This window comes from Aquila chrysaetos, chromosome 13, assembly GCF_900496995.4.
Source record: "Aquila chrysaetos chrysaetos chromosome 13, bAquChr1.4, whole genome shotgun sequence".
Taxonomy (NCBI): Eukaryota; Metazoa; Chordata; class Aves; order Accipitriformes; family Accipitridae; genus Aquila; species Aquila chrysaetos.
Window position 1 is genome coordinate 966,378 of NC_044016.1, and position 19,182 is coordinate 985,559.

At 45.9% G+C, this 19,182-nt stretch overlaps 1 protein-coding gene across 1 annotated transcript in view; it reads right to left on the reverse strand.

Annotated features, from left to right (window-relative positions):
* Positions 1-19,182, reverse strand: part of SYNDIG1 (synapse differentiation inducing 1) — an 81,395-nt gene that overhangs the window by 38,208 nt on the left and 24,005 nt on the right. Inside the window, exon 3 of the mRNA XM_030036097.2 lies at positions 14,829-14,966. Within this exon, the coding sequence (XP_029891957.1) occupies positions 14,829-14,966 (138 nt within the window). The remainder of the gene's footprint in view (positions 1-14,828; positions 14,967-19,182) is intronic.

Here is a 19,182-nt window from a genome sequence, read left to right on the forward strand (position 1 = left end):
CCACAGGTCCCTGGAAGCCTGCCTGCATCGGCAAGCCTGGTCCATACGCAGGAGATGGCTGTTTCTCTTCCCCTGATCACCCCCTTGGCTTTTTGAAGAACTAGCTTGGACTTTTGGTTGTTGCACTCCCGTGAAGGACCCGTTCAAATGCCTCAACTGCCTTTGCTGTGCAGAAACCTTCCCGAATCCGTACTAAACACCACACCATTGACCGACTCTTTCCTCCCTCTTTTCTAGGGGGGGGGCCCTCTCCGACGTCCCAGGTGACCAGAGAACAAAACCCTCTCATCCTCCGTGGGTTTGCTTTTGATGCTTTTTGCCTATGAAGTGGCTAATGAATACAACGTTGCTTTTTCAGTGTTGATGAATAACTCAACAGCTTGAATCCCACTGGCTTTCAATGTGATCCATGTTCCTCTGCCTCTCTGGGGTTTAAAGGTAAGCAGAGAGGTTCCTGGCATCAAATGGTGCTCAGCTCCACAGGGCTGGTCTGAAAGGCAGATTTATTTCCCCTCTGACACGGCCACACTCCGCCGTTCCCATTTCAGCTCTTCCAGCACTGTAATTTATATGGTTCTCACCCGTCACCCCAGCAGCATTCAGGGTGGCACAAGAGGAAAATAAGTTCAACCTACAGATCGGCAGTGGTATAACTGCACCCAGCAGGACACTGTTTTCTCTTTCAAGCTAATTGTAGCAGAGCATGCCAGTATATTTGTGCTTCCTGCAGGACAGATTACTTCCTTCTATGCATTCTCTTATATCTGGGAAGATCTTTTCTGGTATAAAGGACATTGATACTAAGCTTGCATTACAGGGGTGGGCTGCCTGAAGTATGCTGCTTTAATTAAAACAGTATAACTTCTGCTTGCTATTAATCCCTAATGGGTTTTGAAGATTGGATCATTCATTTATCCTGGGTCACAGTAAATGGGAAATTTCCAATTCAAGGAGTGCTGGACCCAAGAGGCAGAGAGAGCAACACCAAAGCGTTCAGAGCCTGACTGCAAGGATAGCAAAGCAGGGAAAGTGAGGCTGTACAATGGCCAGAGAGTCTTCATCATGGTCCCTCTTCCAAAGTCACCCTGTAGAAGAGGAAGCAAGACTCAGGCTCAGCCCTTTTTGAGGCAAAGCTGTACCACAAGCCACCTCCACGCCAAATCTAGCAGAGGCACAGGCAGCCTTCGGATGTACTTACTGCTGCTTTATGCACTGACAGATAAAAGAAACTCAACCGAATCCTGTGCCATTATTAAATGCATTAGAGGTCAAATGACCATATAAATCCAGAAGAGTACAGGTACTTTGAAGAGCGAGTGAGCGCCGTTATTGCAGTATTCCTGCCACAGCTTGTTCCTGATACGAGGAGGAGCAATGTCCCTTCTCAGCATATTGGCAGAACTGCTTGAAGAGGTAAGGAACTTCCAAAAATCAGGAACATTGCAGAAATTCACTAGTTTTACTCAGCTCCCCTTTCCTGAATACTGGAAGTGGTCATCTGCACAAGCATGGGGTGTCCTGGGTGCCCGGTGGTTATGGATGCGAGGGATCGTAGAGAAAGGCATCATTTGCAGCGAACTGCATCCTCAGGAGATGCAGGAATGCTCTTATAACCTTTCCAAGACGAAAGCCTTTCTGCTCCTGAGACCCCAGTTCCCTCAACGAAGGGAAACCACTGTTATGCCCCATTTAGACAGAGTATGTATGACTGAGTTGGGTCTTACGTTCACACAGGAACCCTGAACTGAGACACTCATCCCATGCCACAATGAAAAGCTGCTCCTTGAGCTTACCTTGAATTTTGCTTAAATGACACTTCATTCTTCTCTGTTTTCAATATTTCTGCTAAGTAACTTTAAGAAATGTACAAAGAACATAAACCTCCACTTGCAGTTCAAGAGCAAAAAAACAGGCAAATAGCGTTACCAGCTCCCCAGGCTGAAGCCAACACCCTGAAATACTTTGAGATTTCTTGCTGCTAATAAAGAAATATAGGGGAACTAATGCTGCTCATTCCTCTCCCAGCCAGAGTGCATACATGCACTGGAAACCTCTATGATGATCTGTTTTCCAATCAGCAGACATATAAAGTGTGTATTATGGTTTTGCTGTTATTATACAACACAGAAGTTATTAGAAATGGGGGAGGGAGTCATAAGACATCACTTCTATGACACAATTAGAATATCTGAAGGCTTGAAACATGGTTGATGGGGGGGGAAATGCTAAGGTGTTGACAGAACAAAGTGAGATACAGTAAGAATAAGAGCCAATGCCTGTGTGATTTAAATATTAATTTTAATGTGGGGATACTGAAAGTTCTGGGAAACAAGAAATTTGTGTTCACAACTATTTAGGAATAGCCACTGAACGTCAGAGGGCAAGGGGGTCTTCACCATGTTTAACAAAGGAAAGCTTTCAAACATAAGTGAGACATCCTGAAGACACATCAGGAAAGGCCCAGGTGATGCTCACGGTGAGTCCAGCTTAAGCTGAGCCAACCTGTCACCGCTGTGGTTCAAACTGAGACTGGGTGAATGCACTGAAGTTTTAGCAAAGGCAATTTGGACGATCTTTGGACCAACGCTGTGGCAAGGTCCCATAAGGTCACTGAAGTTATTGCTTTACAATAGCTTCTGTGTAAGTGCAAGCTCCTAATTAATTGCTTAATTAGTTGTAGAAACCTGCTTAGAACAACGCCATCTGTGCGACAAGGTCAAGGAACGAGGACACATTCAGCACAATTACTGAGTGTGGTGTCTTGAATGAAATCCAGAAATCCCAGGCTGGGACAATTACTATTTAAATTAGCTCAAAGGCCCACATGTCTCTGGACACCAAATCCCATTTCCTGGGTTATCACACCTAGGAGGATTTGGAAGTTACTCTGTCTGCCATTATCACCCCAAGGACCACCTTCAGCTTTTGTAGCACGTCCTTGCCACAGCGAAGGGAAGTGCTGGGAGCAGCTAGTAGGCTCTGAAGCGTGGACAAGGAATTCCCCACCAACTTTTGGTCCCCACTGTGAAGAGGGGACACGATTCCTTCTGGAGATCCCCCATCAGATGACTGAGCAACAAGAAGTCCAAATCCCAGCCAGAGGAGGCTCCCTGAACAGACCTGGGAAGAAAAGATTTGGTCTTTCCTGCTCCCACCACCACATTTCTACACCTCTTGCTAGAGACAGTAGCTGTAAGTAGAGGTCCCTCATGGTGAAGCTGAGTCCCTCTGTGAACATGCATGGACTTGCATTCACCCAAGCAACCCAGATTTACTCACACTTCTTGGAAATAATACAAGAAATGCCAAGATGTGAAAATGTCATTCATAACTCCTTGCTCATTGTGCCCCATAATGAGTGTATTTCAATACTAAACTGGCACGGGGGAAGGGAGAAGAAAGATTTTCACAATATAGAGAAGTTGGTGGGGTTTTTTCCCCCCAAGCACATAAAATACTACATTAGTTTTATTACCAACAGTACATCATGTGTCTTGATAGGTGCATTTTAATGTCCTGCCTACCTCTGTGGATACAGCTGGAGGCAAAGCATCCAGCAAATGCTATTGTTTAGATTAGGAAACAGTGTTTAGGAACAATGGAATAATATTAGATAATTAACTAATCTTTCACTTTTGAGAGAAAGATTTCAACCATTATAGGCACAAATGAAACAAGGACTGGAAACAGGGTACCACAGAGACTTATAAGAGTTAGGGACAAGACTGTTACGGATCGAGTTGTTGAAGGAGGAGAGTACCTGTATAGCCGTATGCCCCTGGCACCCCAAATTTCTAGTGGCTGCCTCAGGGAAGCTGTTCCTGCTGGGCTCAATCTTTTGTCCAGAGTCATGGGAACAGAGTGCAATCTCTCCAATCTACTTTAATGGAACAGGTTTATTTCTTGCTGGTCTTGTTGGCTCTCAAGCTTTTTGGCTGGCACAGAGCATAACTTTACACAGGTCGCCCTGGACACTGCCACTGGCAACAGAAATCCGTCTTTTACTATGCTACCTTCCAGGGTCCCATGATACGAGTCCTTTACATGTTTTAGTTTTCACTTGAAGAAACCCTTGCACTCGGTGGCAAAGTCTGTAGGCTCACTGCTGGGACAGCCATAGCAACCATTTGCCCTGGAGGAAAACCTCAGTACATAACCAGTGGGGAGGTGCATGCTGCTCAACCACAACAGCTGGAAACGGAGAGTCTTCCCCCTTCCTATCTCAGATATTTTATCAGTTTATACAACAGCTGTGTTCCTTTCCCAGGCCCTGCCTTGCAGTGGGTCCTGAGACTCATCTATTTTGGTACGACGGATAATCCAGTATTTATTTTAGGCTGAAGAGCAGAGCCATTACTCGTGAAAATGCAGTGCCCAGTTTTAGATACAAACTGCACAGCTGCAGGTAGGTCCTAGTCCCTTCCTTTTCAGCTGGTTCTTGTAGTTCAGCCCAAAATAAATTTATAAAAACTTTATTTCTTTCCTGCTGCTGGGAAGTCAGTCAACTCAACAAGGAGTTACAATTGTCTGGCAGGCATCTTTGGGTGCCTAGATCACTAGACTCAAGTCTTCACTTCAAAGTGTTTTTCTGCAGCCCATTTGAAAGAGGTATGTAGATTGTAATCAGAAGTGATCAATTCACTTGGCTGTGCAGCCACAGTAGTAATTCAGTAGCCCTCACCAGAACAGCTGTGGAGAGATAGCAAGCTGTATATTCAAGATTAGAATATAGCCCTGGGTCTCTGGCACATGATGTTGATCTCTGAGAAAAAGAAAAAAACCACCTGAGTATTCTGCAGACCGATAAAAGGTTAACCTTAAGTCTTTGCTGTCGAAAACACCCATTCATTTACTGCTGCCGACATTAAACTTCAGATGTGCTTGCATCCTTTCATTTGCTTTTGTTTTGGAAAAGGGTGCTGTCACAGCAAAGGTCTATTATATAAACAGCACCCAAAGAAATACTGTAGACACACACACTGTTCTCTTTGCTACAGGGGAATTCAAGGGAGATTATTTACCACCTCGGATATGAGGAGCTCCATCACATCACCAGGCTTCTGGAGCAGCCACTGAAGCAGGATCCAAAGCTTTTTGCCTTTTCTGACAACTGAAGCAGACATTGGGATGGCCAGAATGGGGGGACCACATTCCATTCCCAGATCTGCAATGGGTCTCTTCTTTTCTCATGCCTCTTTCAGCAGGGTAACCTACTAGGGAGGTGCAAAATCATGTGCCCTGGTTTTGCCCTTGACTGGGAGCATGCTCCTTCTGTGTCCTCTCCTGGAATATAATCCATCTTGGACACTGTCTTTGCAGATGTGAAAAATCAAATATTAGCTGGGACATGTGAGGATTACTAACAAAAGCCCCTCCACATCCCTGCTAACAAAATGCATCCTCCCTGACTAAGCTAAAAAACACTAAAAAACCACTGCCTAAGGCTAAAAAGTTGTTTAAACTTAGTGAGAATCGCCTAAATGTCAGGGGGCCTGAACCCCCTGATCAATTGCTGTGGAAGATTTATTACCCTACTCTTCAGGTACCTACACCAGACCGGCATCTGAATGATTTTGTGAATACTACAGACACACCAAGCTTAGGGGCAGGCGTGCAAGTAACCTGTTGAAGGTGCGTTATTCTGCACTGAAACAATCCTTGCTGTCTCGTAAGCATGTGAAATAATGAGCCAATAGATGAGCAACAAAAAGTCACCGCAGGATGAAAAGAGGATGCCAGGAGGGAATAATGTTTTATACCCTTGGAGCATAACTATATTGGTACGTCTCTGGGCTCTGGCTGCCTTAGCATAATGTGCGAGGCATAAATGTCTGGCACAGAACAATTCGTATACAAAGTTTGCCATTGTGCAGGATGTTCTTGCTAATAAAAGAGACCCCTCATCTCCTCAAACATTTCGAGTTGGTCTCTCTTCTGTCCCAAAACTTCCTTGTAATTAAACACCTGCATAATGAATTAAATTCTCCAGGGAATGTTATTTGGCAGCTACCTTTCCAATTATTTAAAATTAGCTTAAGGGCTAAAGCAATCAGGCCATTCATTAATCTAATCCCTTTTTGTAGCTGTAGTTCGTGACTTGGAAATGTGACCACAAGATCAAAAGGACAAAGAGGAATGAAGAGGAAATTATACAAGACACTTATAAAGTTCCCTGGCCCAAGACCTCACCCCCAGCACACTGAAGCCAGCAGCTGCTGACACACAACGCACTCTAAATGGCTATTTTCTTGTGTGCACAAGCATCTCTCTTCTCAGAAGACATCTACCCTGAAGGGAAATGTTGGCATGAGCAAGTCTACCCGCACTCAAACCCCTGGCTGGGAGCCAGCTCCCGCCTGGAAAACAGAGAATTAGAGGTGCTGGTAGTTAATAAACCCCACTTCAGAGTGGCTATCACGGTCTGAGGCAGACCCTGGGGAATCAAAGGGCCACGAGACATCTTCTGCCACTCCGTCCAGAACTAGGCTTTCCCTCTCCTCTGACAGGAGCAGAAGTTGCAAACCTTGAATGTACTGAACCACGCGACGAGCTTTTCGCAAAGCCAAGGGATGTCACCCCAATGTCCCTGATCAGTGGCCAGGGACATCCATTTCAGAGCTGCTCTTCCAAGAACAAGAGCCCCAGCGCTCTCACACAGCAACATATGTTCCTTGCTATCTCAGCAGGTAGTTTCTCTCTGTATCACGGCTGAGATGTTATTTTATGCTGGCACAGGCCGTGCTGTTCAGTATTCACTATCATCCTCTGCCCGGCAAATCTGCCATCTGCCTGATGGGAGCGAGGGGAAGAGTGGGGACAAGCAGCCAGCAGCGACCTTCTGGAGACCAGCCCTTGTGAATACAGCCTTGCCCGTGCCCTGGCCATGCACAGGTCCTGCATGTCCCATGGGCTCTGCTGGCCTGGGGCATTATCCTCCGAGGATTTGCCTTTCACTCGGAGCCTGCACAGAGACCCTTGGTATCAAGGCAGAGCTCCAGCCCCGCACAAAGCTGTCCTAGTTAGGACAGAGATTATCATACCAATTTATTTAGTGCCCATAGCTGCAACCACCTGCCTCATGAACATGCCCATATGTGAGCCGCACTGGCAGAGAAAGCCCGTTGCAGTATTCATGCAATCTTACATTTAATCCTTCTTAACAGGGGAAATCTCTAACCCACCTTTCTTCAAGCAACACCTACCTAGAGGAGTAAACTGGCCCTACCCAAGCTGTCGCATCCCATGCCATGCTCCTAAATTAACACTGGTCATCACAGCCCATCCAACACAGCGTATTTCCCTCTCCTTGATGCCCCTTATTCCCCCTCAGAGAGGCATCCTCACTCTCGCTACTGGGCAGACTGGGCGCCTGAGCCCAGGTACTGGGGGGATCCACATTGCACAGATGTGTGTGTGTATATATATATATCTGTGTGTATAGATAGATAGATATTCTCACTAGTAGACCTCCATCCTGCTCAGACAGAGAGAGGAGCAGGATGAGGCTGCTGGTGCTGTCTGCATTGGCTGAGTGCTCTGAGTGTCCTTCTGTGATCTATGTGGCCAGCCACATATATATGTAAATACATGGTGTACACAGCGTATACGTGTGCTCTGTGTGTGCGTGCCTGCCGGGAGTGCATCTTCAGCCTTGCTGCTGGTTGGACCTGCAGGCATGGAGCAACAGCAGCTTCACCCCTCTCAGGCTGCTGGAACTGGCATGACATATTTTCCTCTACTAGACTCTGCCCCTGTGTCTAATGAACATGCATGGTCAGAAGTTTACTGGGCTTGTGTCTGTTGCTCATGGACCAGCTCATGGTGCTCAGCCTGAGGACAACAGTGTGCACAGCACTGCTCTTTCTCCTGGGGCGGACCCACCTCCAGGTTAGTAGCAGTTGTGTCTACAGCCCTGCCAAGGGCAGGCAGCCCTTGCCCCAACCCACCGAGTGGACAAGGTAGACAAGGGGTGAAAGCCATCTGCTAAAAGTGATCAGCATAGGCCATGCTCCTCAGACCGAGGCTCAAGTATAGATGCAAGTCAAAGCACAAGATATGTATGTCTGAAAAGCCATATGCAAGTACAAGACAGCTGTCTTGTGGTAGCTAAAATTATAGTTTCATGCGATGATCTTGAAGTGCTTAGCCTTGCAAGCACTGTGTTTTAACAGGAGTGCGCAAACACTTGCATTCATACAGAGAAACAGTTTGCAAGCAGAGCTGTACGAGCAGTTTGCAAGCAATGTTCACCCCACATTTCCTCATATAAAACCTTAGTTTCAATGGTTTCAATCTCCTGCCAAACTTCAGGCCTGAAATCTAACATGCCAGTCCTCCACAGCTATTCCTGTCTTACGAATGCGGCTGGAAGAATTCAGCTTTTTCTTAAGGTGATCACTGAGAAAAGTCCCAGAGCATTCAGCTCATCCCAGCGAGAAGCTAAGCCCCGTGACATGAGGGTCTGAGAGCCACAGGCACCTCGAGGTGAAGTCATGTAAGCATGGACTGCTTGGTACAGGGACCTGACCCTCCGTGTTAGTCCCTGGCTTAGTCCCCTCCTCGGTAAGACGGAGTTGGCAAAGCCAGATCTTCCACACAGAAGTGAGCGGAGGGCGAGCGATTCCCACCAGCTGAAGAGTTGGCATGTCAAGAAATAAATATTAACTAAACAGAATCTATATTCATCAGCTATTAAGACTGAAACAGGCTCAATGGAACCCTTAAGTCACGGTGTCTGCCGTCTACCGTGCAACTGGGACACAACCTGGTGAGTGGTGGACTGGGCTTTCACGCAAGGACAGTGGCCATGCCGTCAGCCCTTGGCCATCCCAGCGAGACACTGGCACAGAGTTCTGTTGGGATGATTTCTGCCACAAAAGTCCTTAGCAGCTCCATGTGAGGAGGAACTCATTTTGACTTATTTTGACTCATTCCTGACACAAGAGGGTTTAATTGTCCGTAGGTTTTATTCATAACCTTCTACAGCTCAAAGACTACAAAACTGAATCACAAGGGTGCCTGCATGTGCCTGCACACACAGAGCCAGACAAAGAACTCAGAGATTTGTTTTTTGAGTGATCAGCACAGACAGCTCAAAGCTTTGTGTGACCGACAGCAGAGACGGGGCTGGGTAGCCCCAGAACAAACCCAGTATCTTACATCCAAGCTGTGTGACCCAAAGCAACAGCCCAGCTTCAACACAGGGATTGTGTGATTTGGTATCCTGGTCCAAGACACCAAAAAAAGGACTTTTTTCACGTTGTATTTAAGGAGGTTAAAGCTCATCTTCTTTTGACAGTCAGCTCTTTTGTACAAGCGCTACTTAGTCCAAGAAACGAAGCAGTGCTGAAAAATCAACAACCTCTCTTGAAAATGCAAAAGCCCACTGTCTGCTTTGTCAGCAATGCTGACCTGCACATCCTGCAACTACACAGCTTCGCCCCTTACTGCACGTGTAACAAGTGAAGAAAAATATTCCAGTTGGTTTTTTTTTTTTGCCTGTGCCTTTTCATTTCAGATACAAGGGGATGGAGCATCACCAGTACAAACATACTTTCATGGCTGTGGGTGTCAACTTCTTTATAATCTATTATATTCTGTTTTCTGATGGAGAAAAGTGGGGCAGAGAGGAAAAAAACCAGGGTGGGCTGGTAGAGCACGGAAAGATCTTACCAACATCACCAGCCAGCTTGGTGGAGTGTGGCATGTCACACCGCTCTTCCATCTCATGGTTTTCCCTGTTGAAGATGGAGACTGAGCCATGAATAAACAACAGATAACACCTGGCTGTTATTTCCCTGTCCTTTTCAGTAGTGGCTAGATGTCAAAATCTGATGCAGAAAAGCAAAGAAAGTGAGATACATTCATGTGTGCTGAGCACCTCATCTCTGGTCTCTGATAAAGGTAAAGTTCATACTGTCTTCTACCTCCCACATGAACATTATTTCTTTCTTCTCCCCGGTGACCACTGAAACATGTCAAAATACAGATTTTTTCAAAGCTTCTATTTCTAAAAACTGGATAGAAAATAATCAAATGGTTCAGAAGTTATCATGAGAAAGACAAGCTGCTCCTTTGCCTGATCACTTATGCCCCGTGTCCATACGAAAACTGGAGAAAATCCTTTTACCCAGTGTGAGCAGTCCCTACTTGTCTTTAAAGACAATCCGAGCCATGGTATTTGGAGCTGTGCCCACTCAAGCAATCCGTGGGCTGGGGAAATAATTACAGAGCCGTGCATCCCTCGATCACCGTGTGAGGGAGGTAATTACGGCACAGAGTAAGCGCAGCAGACGGGAAGCAATTGCTCTCGTGTGCTTGGATTGCAGGCTGCTGCTTGTTTCTCTCTGGCCCGGCTGGCATCTCAGGGATGCTTTGGTGGGGACTCACCGAGGGTGAAGGGCTCCACATAACCACCCACATCCCCCAAGAGAGCAGGTACGAAGTGAAGCACATTCGCACCAGCACAGACTTGGGTCTCTGATAATGAATTTCTTTCTACAGGAGGCAAAGAAATGTGTGCCACCGTATTGTTCTCTTTCCTAAAAATAAATGCAGGGAGAGAAAGAGGAGTCAGACAAAAAGACCTTGCAGCATTATCAACCCCCACCAAGCAGAAATCCTGACAGGCTCTAATAAATCACCGGATAGGTTTAATGGTAAACTTGACAAGAAAAAAAAATTTTTTTTTCAACTTCTTTCTCTGACTTATGAAGCTTCAGACTTGCCTGCAGTCTACAAAGCTAAAAACTTCTGTAAAAATGAAAACTGAGGTACCCACATGACTCCAGAGGGTGGAGATTTATGAAAAAATAAACATCATGAGGTTTTTTTGATCAGACACTGTTTGTGGAGGAGAATTTTATGGTGAAAGGCTTACAACATCTACATTTTCCTCTGCAGAGGCTTCCCTGCAAACTGGACAAAAACCCCTCTGACCGAGCCCTTCAGACTCAGCTATAAGCTGTTAGGAAAGCAGCTAGTCAAAAAAATTGCAAGCCTAAGAACTTACATGCCCTGTTTGTAGAAAAGTGGAAAATTAGCCAATAAACACTGTCTACTGCTAAAAATCAGAGTACTCAGAGATGTTATCTCCCCTGAGAAGCTACCCTAAAGCAGTGGCCTCTGGACAGGTCACCTGAACGGCTGATGTGTGCAAAGTCCCTGTATTTTAGCCGTGATGGCTCAGGCGAGAGGGGGATATGGACACCACTTAGCGTGACGCCAGCGTGACCAGGAGGACATCTTCTGCCTGTGAGGCAATGGGAGTCACATCCCAATCTCACGGTCCGAAGACAGGATACATGGGAAGAAAATGACCCGGTCCTGGCAGCGATTTATTCGTAGCCGAGAGAGAGAGCAGGATTGGGCAGCCACAAGCAATGGGTGTAAGTTTCTCGTGGGAAGGAAAATGCTGATCAAAACAGAAGAAAGTAAATGAGCAAGTATACAACACAGTGATGGTCTCAAGCTCTCTGCTTTACTGAAGGAAGATGAAAAGCAGTGACTTTCAGCGTTGCTTGGGATAGGAAGATAGGTGATGCCCTATTTGTGAAAATGGGATATCCCAATGGAAAGAAACTGGGTTTGCTTTCATAGCGTGCATTTCTGAATCCACTGCTCCTCCCTGCTGGCTCAGCTAAACCTGATGCACATCTTCATTTCCACCATGCAGGCAGACCCCGCACAGCTGCATCGTTCGATACAGCTGGCCTTCAAGAAGCCCTAAGTCAGCAGCACATCAACAAGAGCCTTGCTGGAAAGACTAAGTCCCACATAGAGCAGAAATAGCCCCCGCAGGAAGCATTTTGCTTTTACAGAGCACAGGGAAAATGAAATCATTCTGTTTGTAAAGAGCACCTCTGAAACCTTAAAGCATCCGTCCTTGTATAATTCTTTTGCAGCACGACATAGACATATGCAGCGTAAATGTACTGCCAGGTGCTGCAGGAATAAACTGAAAGCACCTGTCCCTTTGGATGGAGCTGCACTGCAAATATATCTTCTGCAAACTGGGTCTTCATCTGGAAATGCATTGCACACCTAAAGGAGACCAGGTTTTAAAAAAAAGTTCACCACAAGTGCTAAATTCTGGCCCAAAGAATCCATCCGCCAACTTTGAAGTTCCTATGTATTACAATTTTTTCTCAGACTGGGCTTTTAGTAGAACTACCCAGAAGACTTTTGAAAACATAAAACTTTCAAGAGCTCAAGCAACTGCAAAGAAAGGTTTGAATGCAAGTGCCAAGTGTTGATCTTTAGTTATAGTTCTGACTTTTGACAAAGGACGGGGAATGTTAGACTACTCTTTTGTATTAACAAGAGATCTCAAAATGTTATTCAGGAGTTTAAGTAGAAAGACCTATATAAATAGAAATCACATGCTAATAGGACATAATATTTTATTACCTCACATATAAAACATCATTCTGAACGGTTTATGCTCCAAAGTACAAGTCGATACCACTGTCAGTATTAGCTTAGCTAAATGTAGGATTTTGGTGGTTTATACCAGCTATTTTGGCCAGTTCTCTCCCATAGAAGGTTTTGACCTGAATTTCAGTTTCATTTTTCCACTGGAAAATGCCAATTTGTTGGATGTGGGGTTTGGCAGCAGAGCCAGTTTCAGTGAAGGCTCGTGGTTTCTCAGAGCTGTGATGAACCTGCTGGAGGGGAAGGCAGGCAGCGAAGGTACCTGCCTGGGAACTCGGGGAGCGGACGGACTGACGTGCCTGTGCTGGACCGGGACGAGCAGGGACTTGACGACCTTTCTCCAAGAGATTTGGGAAATGAGTTCTCAGCTGATGCAGCTGTTGCAGACAGAGAGCTAAGAGGAGAGACCAGAGGAAAGGAGCATGGAGGGCTGGCGGTATTATTGTTATCATTTTTTAGTGGGGAGAGATGAAAAGATTTCTACTTCCAATGCAAAAACAAAAAGCAGAAGTCAAAACTCCTCAGAAACAGTCCTTCCTCCTGACTCGATCTAGCCACAGCTTGCCTTGGTACATCCAAGGGGTCAACTAACAAAGATTAATTTACTGTCTCTCAACCTAATAAAAGCAAAGCACCTGCCTGACCTTTCTTGCTGACAGCTCCTAGTTTTAGGCAGCCGCATTCAGCTGTTCTCCATCATTATGCTAAATCAAACAACACCCAGGTTTCCATTTTCCAGTGCCTAAATCCTTCAACACAATATCATCATCTTTCCCTGCCTTCGTGTGGCCTTTTCCACCTTCCTTATGCTCCTATCGAAGTAGCAGGGTCTTATGGATTCACGCTGGCCCGTGGGATCAGTTCTCAGTTAATGTGGATGCCCTGTCCTTCGTACACTGGCTCTCAGCACATTTAGCTTCTCAGCCATACTGCTTTTTAGTACTTAATTATGTTGTTTGTTTTGCATTTATTGGCCTGTGCTGTGCTTTCATTGCTTAGATAAAACTAGCTAGCAATCCCCAGGCCTCCTGAAGGAATGTTACTGCAGGAAAGTAATGAACGCTCTATTTTCCCCAGCACAGAGAAAACACACTGGTAATGGCGATGAACTCTCAGCCTTTCCTTGGCTGCAGCATTGGTGAAAAGTCCTGGCTAGTCCACGTGTGTGAAGAGATGTGGCCATTAAAACTGCTGGCAAATAGCTCTGCCTGAAGGACCAAATGGCAGAATACTAAAGTGCGTGTGGATCCCACCCGATGCTTTACTTTTTACTGTCATCATCATCAGGCAAATCCCTTGACCCAAACTTGAGAAATCAATAGCACTCAAACAAGGAAACTTGTTATTTTCCACCGCACAAACTTTAATTGTCTCAGAGGCTTCCAAGGTCAATGACAGACACTTCATTTAAAGCAAAAAATAGTAGTGCTGTATCTATTTCTTTGATATTGAAGACTAGGATTCTTTAGATCTGAAGTGCCTGCTCTGGCTTGACAAATACCCAGTGCCGGTAGATGTTTAGAGCAGGCAAATTAGAAAGACAGGTGAGAGGGTGAATGATTTTGGTGCCGTGGAGTACAGACTGTAGTTTGCAATAGGCATTGCTACCACCAGTAGATAGAAATGTAAGCAAACATTTCCTTGCAGTCACTGATGAGACTTCCAGTGTGACTCCTTTTCTGTCACGTTACATTATCTGCCATGCTGGGAAATTCAATAATTACTCTGCAGGCACTTATGAAGACATACTTGTCGAAACAAATGATGGGGCATGAGGTGGTTGTTAGTCAGGCACAGGCTGGAAACCAGCAAGCCCGTCTTATGAAGGAAACAAACCAAAACACTGTCACTTCTCTGGTAAAAAATATTTCCATTTAAAATTGGACAAGAAGAACAGACAGCAATTTTTCAGGGGGAAAAGAAATGGGTCCTGGAAAGCAAATTTGCTTCTGCAGAACAGAAATTATCTTTCTGCTCCTGGGAGGGTATTACCTGGTTTGCTTTTCCAGATGATCAGCTTGGGAACCAATAGATCAGTTTTTCCAATGGGAAATCCAAGCATTTGAGATAGCAGGGGTGCTTTCCACTCAAAAGTCATGTCCGCAGAAAACCCCTAGCTGGACTTTGTATAATCTGACATGGAACCTGACCATTGTCAACTAAAACCTAAAATATTTTGTAGACTTCCCCCTCAACAAAGTATCTCACAAGACACCCACCACTGTCACAGAGACATATCAAGGTGGGGAACACGCTACCCTGTTTAACCACCTCCCACTACCCTGGAGAATGTCTTGCCCACATTTGGGTTTTGGTGAGCTTTCTTTGCTGTTGTGGGGTGATGGCTACTCCGTGGATGCAAAATTCTGAATTAGCAGGAGACGTTTTAACGTTACCTCATGAGACAGGTAAAAGGCAGCAATTCCCAATGGCCAGAAGCAGCAGAGCATGGAGAACACAGTGAGGCCGAGATGATCTCTTGGTGGCATCATCAGGAAATTGTCTTCGCTTTCGGTGTCACTTGAGTAATCGCTCTGGAATAGCAAGGGAGAGACAAATGTAGAGGTGCTGGTTAACGCTATCATTATTTCTCCTCTGCCAATGGCCAAGGCTGTGATCATCCGCCCATAAAACTCTCCCCAGTCACACCAGGGCAATTCCTCAACATCAGGACAGGTCTCCAGCACTCATGGTAGAAGGTGACCCACCCTGGGGTCTCTACCACGCAGGGGTCTCTAGACAGGGCCAGCTCTGGGACCACTTGTACCCTTTTTGTCAGGGCTTGCGCACCCATTCTGCTCTGCTGTGGCCCCAAAGGGCCAGGACCACCGGAGTTAGCCTGCCCTCCTGCCGTGTCCTCACCAGCCAGTGGCATCTTTCAGAAGGACTTCAGGATCGGGACTGCGGCCGTGGCACATCTCCCTCCCTGCCCTGCCGAAAAGCTCACCAGGGCACTAACCCCCTCTTTCAGCAGCACCCCGAGGGGAGGCTGAGAGACCCGAACCCTTACGTCTGCACCAAAATCAAACGGGAGAGAAGTGGGAGCGCAGCTCAGAGGCAGGGTTATCTCTGCAAGTTGCAGGTCGGGACTGCGGCGGACTGGGGAAGCCATCCCAGCCAGCGTCACAAAGTCAGCACTCTTTTTCTCTCCTACTGCATGCACTGCAGCACTGGCTAGCAGATGTCCTCCTTAAGAACACGAGGGGAATCTCCATTCACCGACTATGTCACGCCCTCCATCACCATTGCAGGAACTTGAAAGCGAGAAATGAGAAATGACAAGAGATTTTGGAAATCACTGCAGGGAGCTGAAAAGGGCCCGTTTTACATGTTCGTTTTTCACGAATGAAAGAAAGCAACTCTCTAACCAGATGAACCAGGGTGAACCTGGGGGGGTTGGCACTTCAAAACATGTCACATATCTAATGCAGAAGGAGCTGTAAGCATTGGGTGCTCTGCAACACCCAACTGGTCACTGCTCAGGTGGCCAGGAGAATGTCAGCCAGACATTACCCATTGAGGACAAGGTCACAAAGGTAGTGCAAACCTAAGCATAAGGAACCAAGGTAGCAAAAGCTGAAGGAGAAAAAAGCATGAGTTGCTCCAGCAGCAATGGGATGCTGCCAGATTTACAGTGTGTAGGCAGAAGCACCTGCCCAGGTAAGTTTCTTAGATGACCCATGGTCAAGCTGCAGCAACCCTGACCGAGAAAAACTTTCTTTCACGGTGATCGCTAGGACTGGTCCACAGGGGACCTGACTTGCCCGCTGCGGAGTGAGTACAATTCTCCAGCAGAGCATCCTCCTCTCCTGCAGGGAGTCCATATGCAACAACAGGCACCGAGGCTGTTGTTATTCCAGGCTTCGGAGTTACAGCTTTGGTGCAAGGAGGGTCCTGCAAAGCTTTTGAACTCACCCTGGGAGCACCTCCAGCCTGAGACGAGGTGGCCAAAAATCTTCTAAAAAACCCCTTTTGTAGTTGCGTATTCTTCACTGGTTGTAGGAGAAATGCTGTGCAAAATCTCACTGAAAGGCAGACATCTGTGTCACGTTTAGAAATTTACCCTTTTGGGCACGGGTTTTGTGTCTCTCTTAGAAACTTAGAAGCCTGTTCAGGAGCTTTTGACCTTTGGGCGAAAAAAACTGCTAAAGTGATATTGCTCTACCAGTGAGCTCTAAGTGAGAAACTCCTGAACAAGCGTGCAAGACAGGAAAATAAACCCATGGGCAAAAAGGCAAGTTTCTAAACATGCCACTAGTGAGCCATGACTGAGGAGGACCTAGGAAATGCTGGCAGCCTCACAATATTTGAAAGACTTGGCCCTGGGCAAAGGGATTGCCTCCCAAGCTGACCCATTTGGGGAACCCACCAGATGACATGGCCCATCGCTTGCTAACGTGGAGAGTCTGCTTCGACAGATATTGCTGCCAGGCACCTGCCACAGACCAGAGGGGCCTGGGAGGGGTAGGTGGAGGGGACCAGAGAGGTCCCATGCACTGAGATTAGGTGGTGCACGTGAACACCGGCACGTAGAGCACCCCAGCCTGTGTCAGGAGTCTTGATGCCTCAGCAGAAGTGACAAAGCTCCATTTGGCACAAACTCAAAAAAAATCCCACTTCTGAAGGGACACCTGCTGATGCTGGTGTACAGTGTTTGAGCTTGGTGACTTCCCTTTCTGCTTTAATTTTCAGAAAAGACCATGTAAGTAATTTTTAATATCAATAGTCTTTTATTTCAAGAGTAAGAGAAGAGAGGGGGAGGGAGGAAATCCACAACATTGCTGAAACTGTCTCTTGAAACAGTGCCCTTTCCTGAACTTCATGAAAGGTAAGATAGAAAAACAAAAATGCTTTTGATTTCCCAGTTATTAGCTTAGTAGTGTGCAAGCATTGTATCTATCTGATACTTCAAATTGCCTTTTCTCGCAGATGAAGATAAAACGGGGCAAAGATTCTCTAGATAACTTTCATCAAGTGCTGAACCAGAAAATCACTGGTTACGCTGCTTTCCAAAGGGACTAACCATTCTCAGGGTGGTGGTGTCGTGACATCTCAGAGGGCTTCCATGACCAGAGAGGTGCCTGTTAGGTTGCAAGAGGATAATTGCAGAAGTTTTCTTAGTTATGCTAACGTGAAAGGGTTGTCAAGCATTGGAACAGGCTGCCCAGGAAAGTGGTTGAGTCACCATCCCTGGAGGTATTTAAAAGACGTGTAGATGTGGTGCTTAGGGACACGGTTTAGTGGTGGACTTGGCAGTGTTAGGTTAATGGTTGGACTTGATCTTAAAGGTCTTTTCCAACCTAAATGATTCTATAAGTCTATAAAAAAACTTACTGGGGAAGATTAAGTCACTATAGGCTCATACTAACTGAATAGTAGAATTACACTGAATGCCATTTTGATGGGCAAAGTCCCTGTTGTACACACCGGATCAGATGACCTGACTCTCAATCACCAAGAGTGACAGAATAATTCTGTCATAATTCATGTAGTCCAGATATGAACCAGAAGGGCGAAAGAAAAAAAAAGGTCATAAATCACAGAAAGAAATCCAACAGCAAAAGGTACCTCTTACCCCTGCCAGCTAAACACTCATTTCTCCAAGCAAACTTTCCTCCCCAATGTTCTCTCTCTTACAACACGATACCCAATCCTGAGCCTACCGAGAGATCTTCCCTATCCAGAAACCTTTATGACATTGGGAAGCTTTTGACAATTTGGCTACCTAGCTAGCTGTCTTCACTTTTTCCTGGTTCTGCAAGAGCTGCACCCTGACACTGGAGGAGCTGGACATCAGGGGTGCTGAGAAGTCAGAATTACTTTCACCAATTACAGTTGCTTTGGGTTAGCAGGCTAATCCTGGATACTCACTAATATTCTTGTCCACAGCACTGTTCCTTTCATGTTTAACAGTCTCTTTATAAATTTACATGGAACTTTTCACAATTACATCATAATTTCACTAATCTGACTGAAAGCTTTTAACTCCTGCAGAAGTTAGGGAATAGCATAACTAATTAATTTTCAAGGTTTGGGTGGTGAGCAAGACTGCACAGACAAACTTTTCTTTATTTAATGTTAAGCTAGATGAGTTTAAGCAATTTGAAATACCAAACTGTCAGGTTTTTCTTTCTACAGGTGTACCACCAGTGCATCCTCCAACCAAACAAGAAGCAATCAAAATAGAACTTGTGCAACCATTAAAAAAAATACCTGGCAAAGAGCAGCCCTTTCTTGGTTGAGATATTCTGCTCATCACTAGAGAAAACATCCCTCATAGTTAGTCTCCTAACAAATCCCAGTTACTCCAGGCTTTTTATTGAGCTGGTGAAAACACAATCGAGTTATCCTCTTTGAACAGAGCTCCTCTATCCTGTCAGTCAGAGGATATCGCTATCTTCATGATGCTAGAAAAATCTTAGGAAGAAACAAGGCAAAATACATGCTGATGCAGCTGCAATCACGTAAGTGACAAGAGACAGGAGGATCACAGGGTGTCAAGGAACACCAGCAGCTGACAGTCTCTTTGGGACGTGGAGGGATTCACCCCTTTTCAGACATGACATCTGGCTCCAGCAGCTTCCACTGCAACTGCACAACCACTTCCAACCGCAACGCACAGAGAATATTTACAGAAGGCAGCGCCTTTCCACTGCAAGTCAGGCTCTGACTTGGACACACATCTTTGTGTTTTAACGTGAAAAATATAATCTCAGCAAGGTCCACAGCCCTTCCCCTTGCCAAGTGATC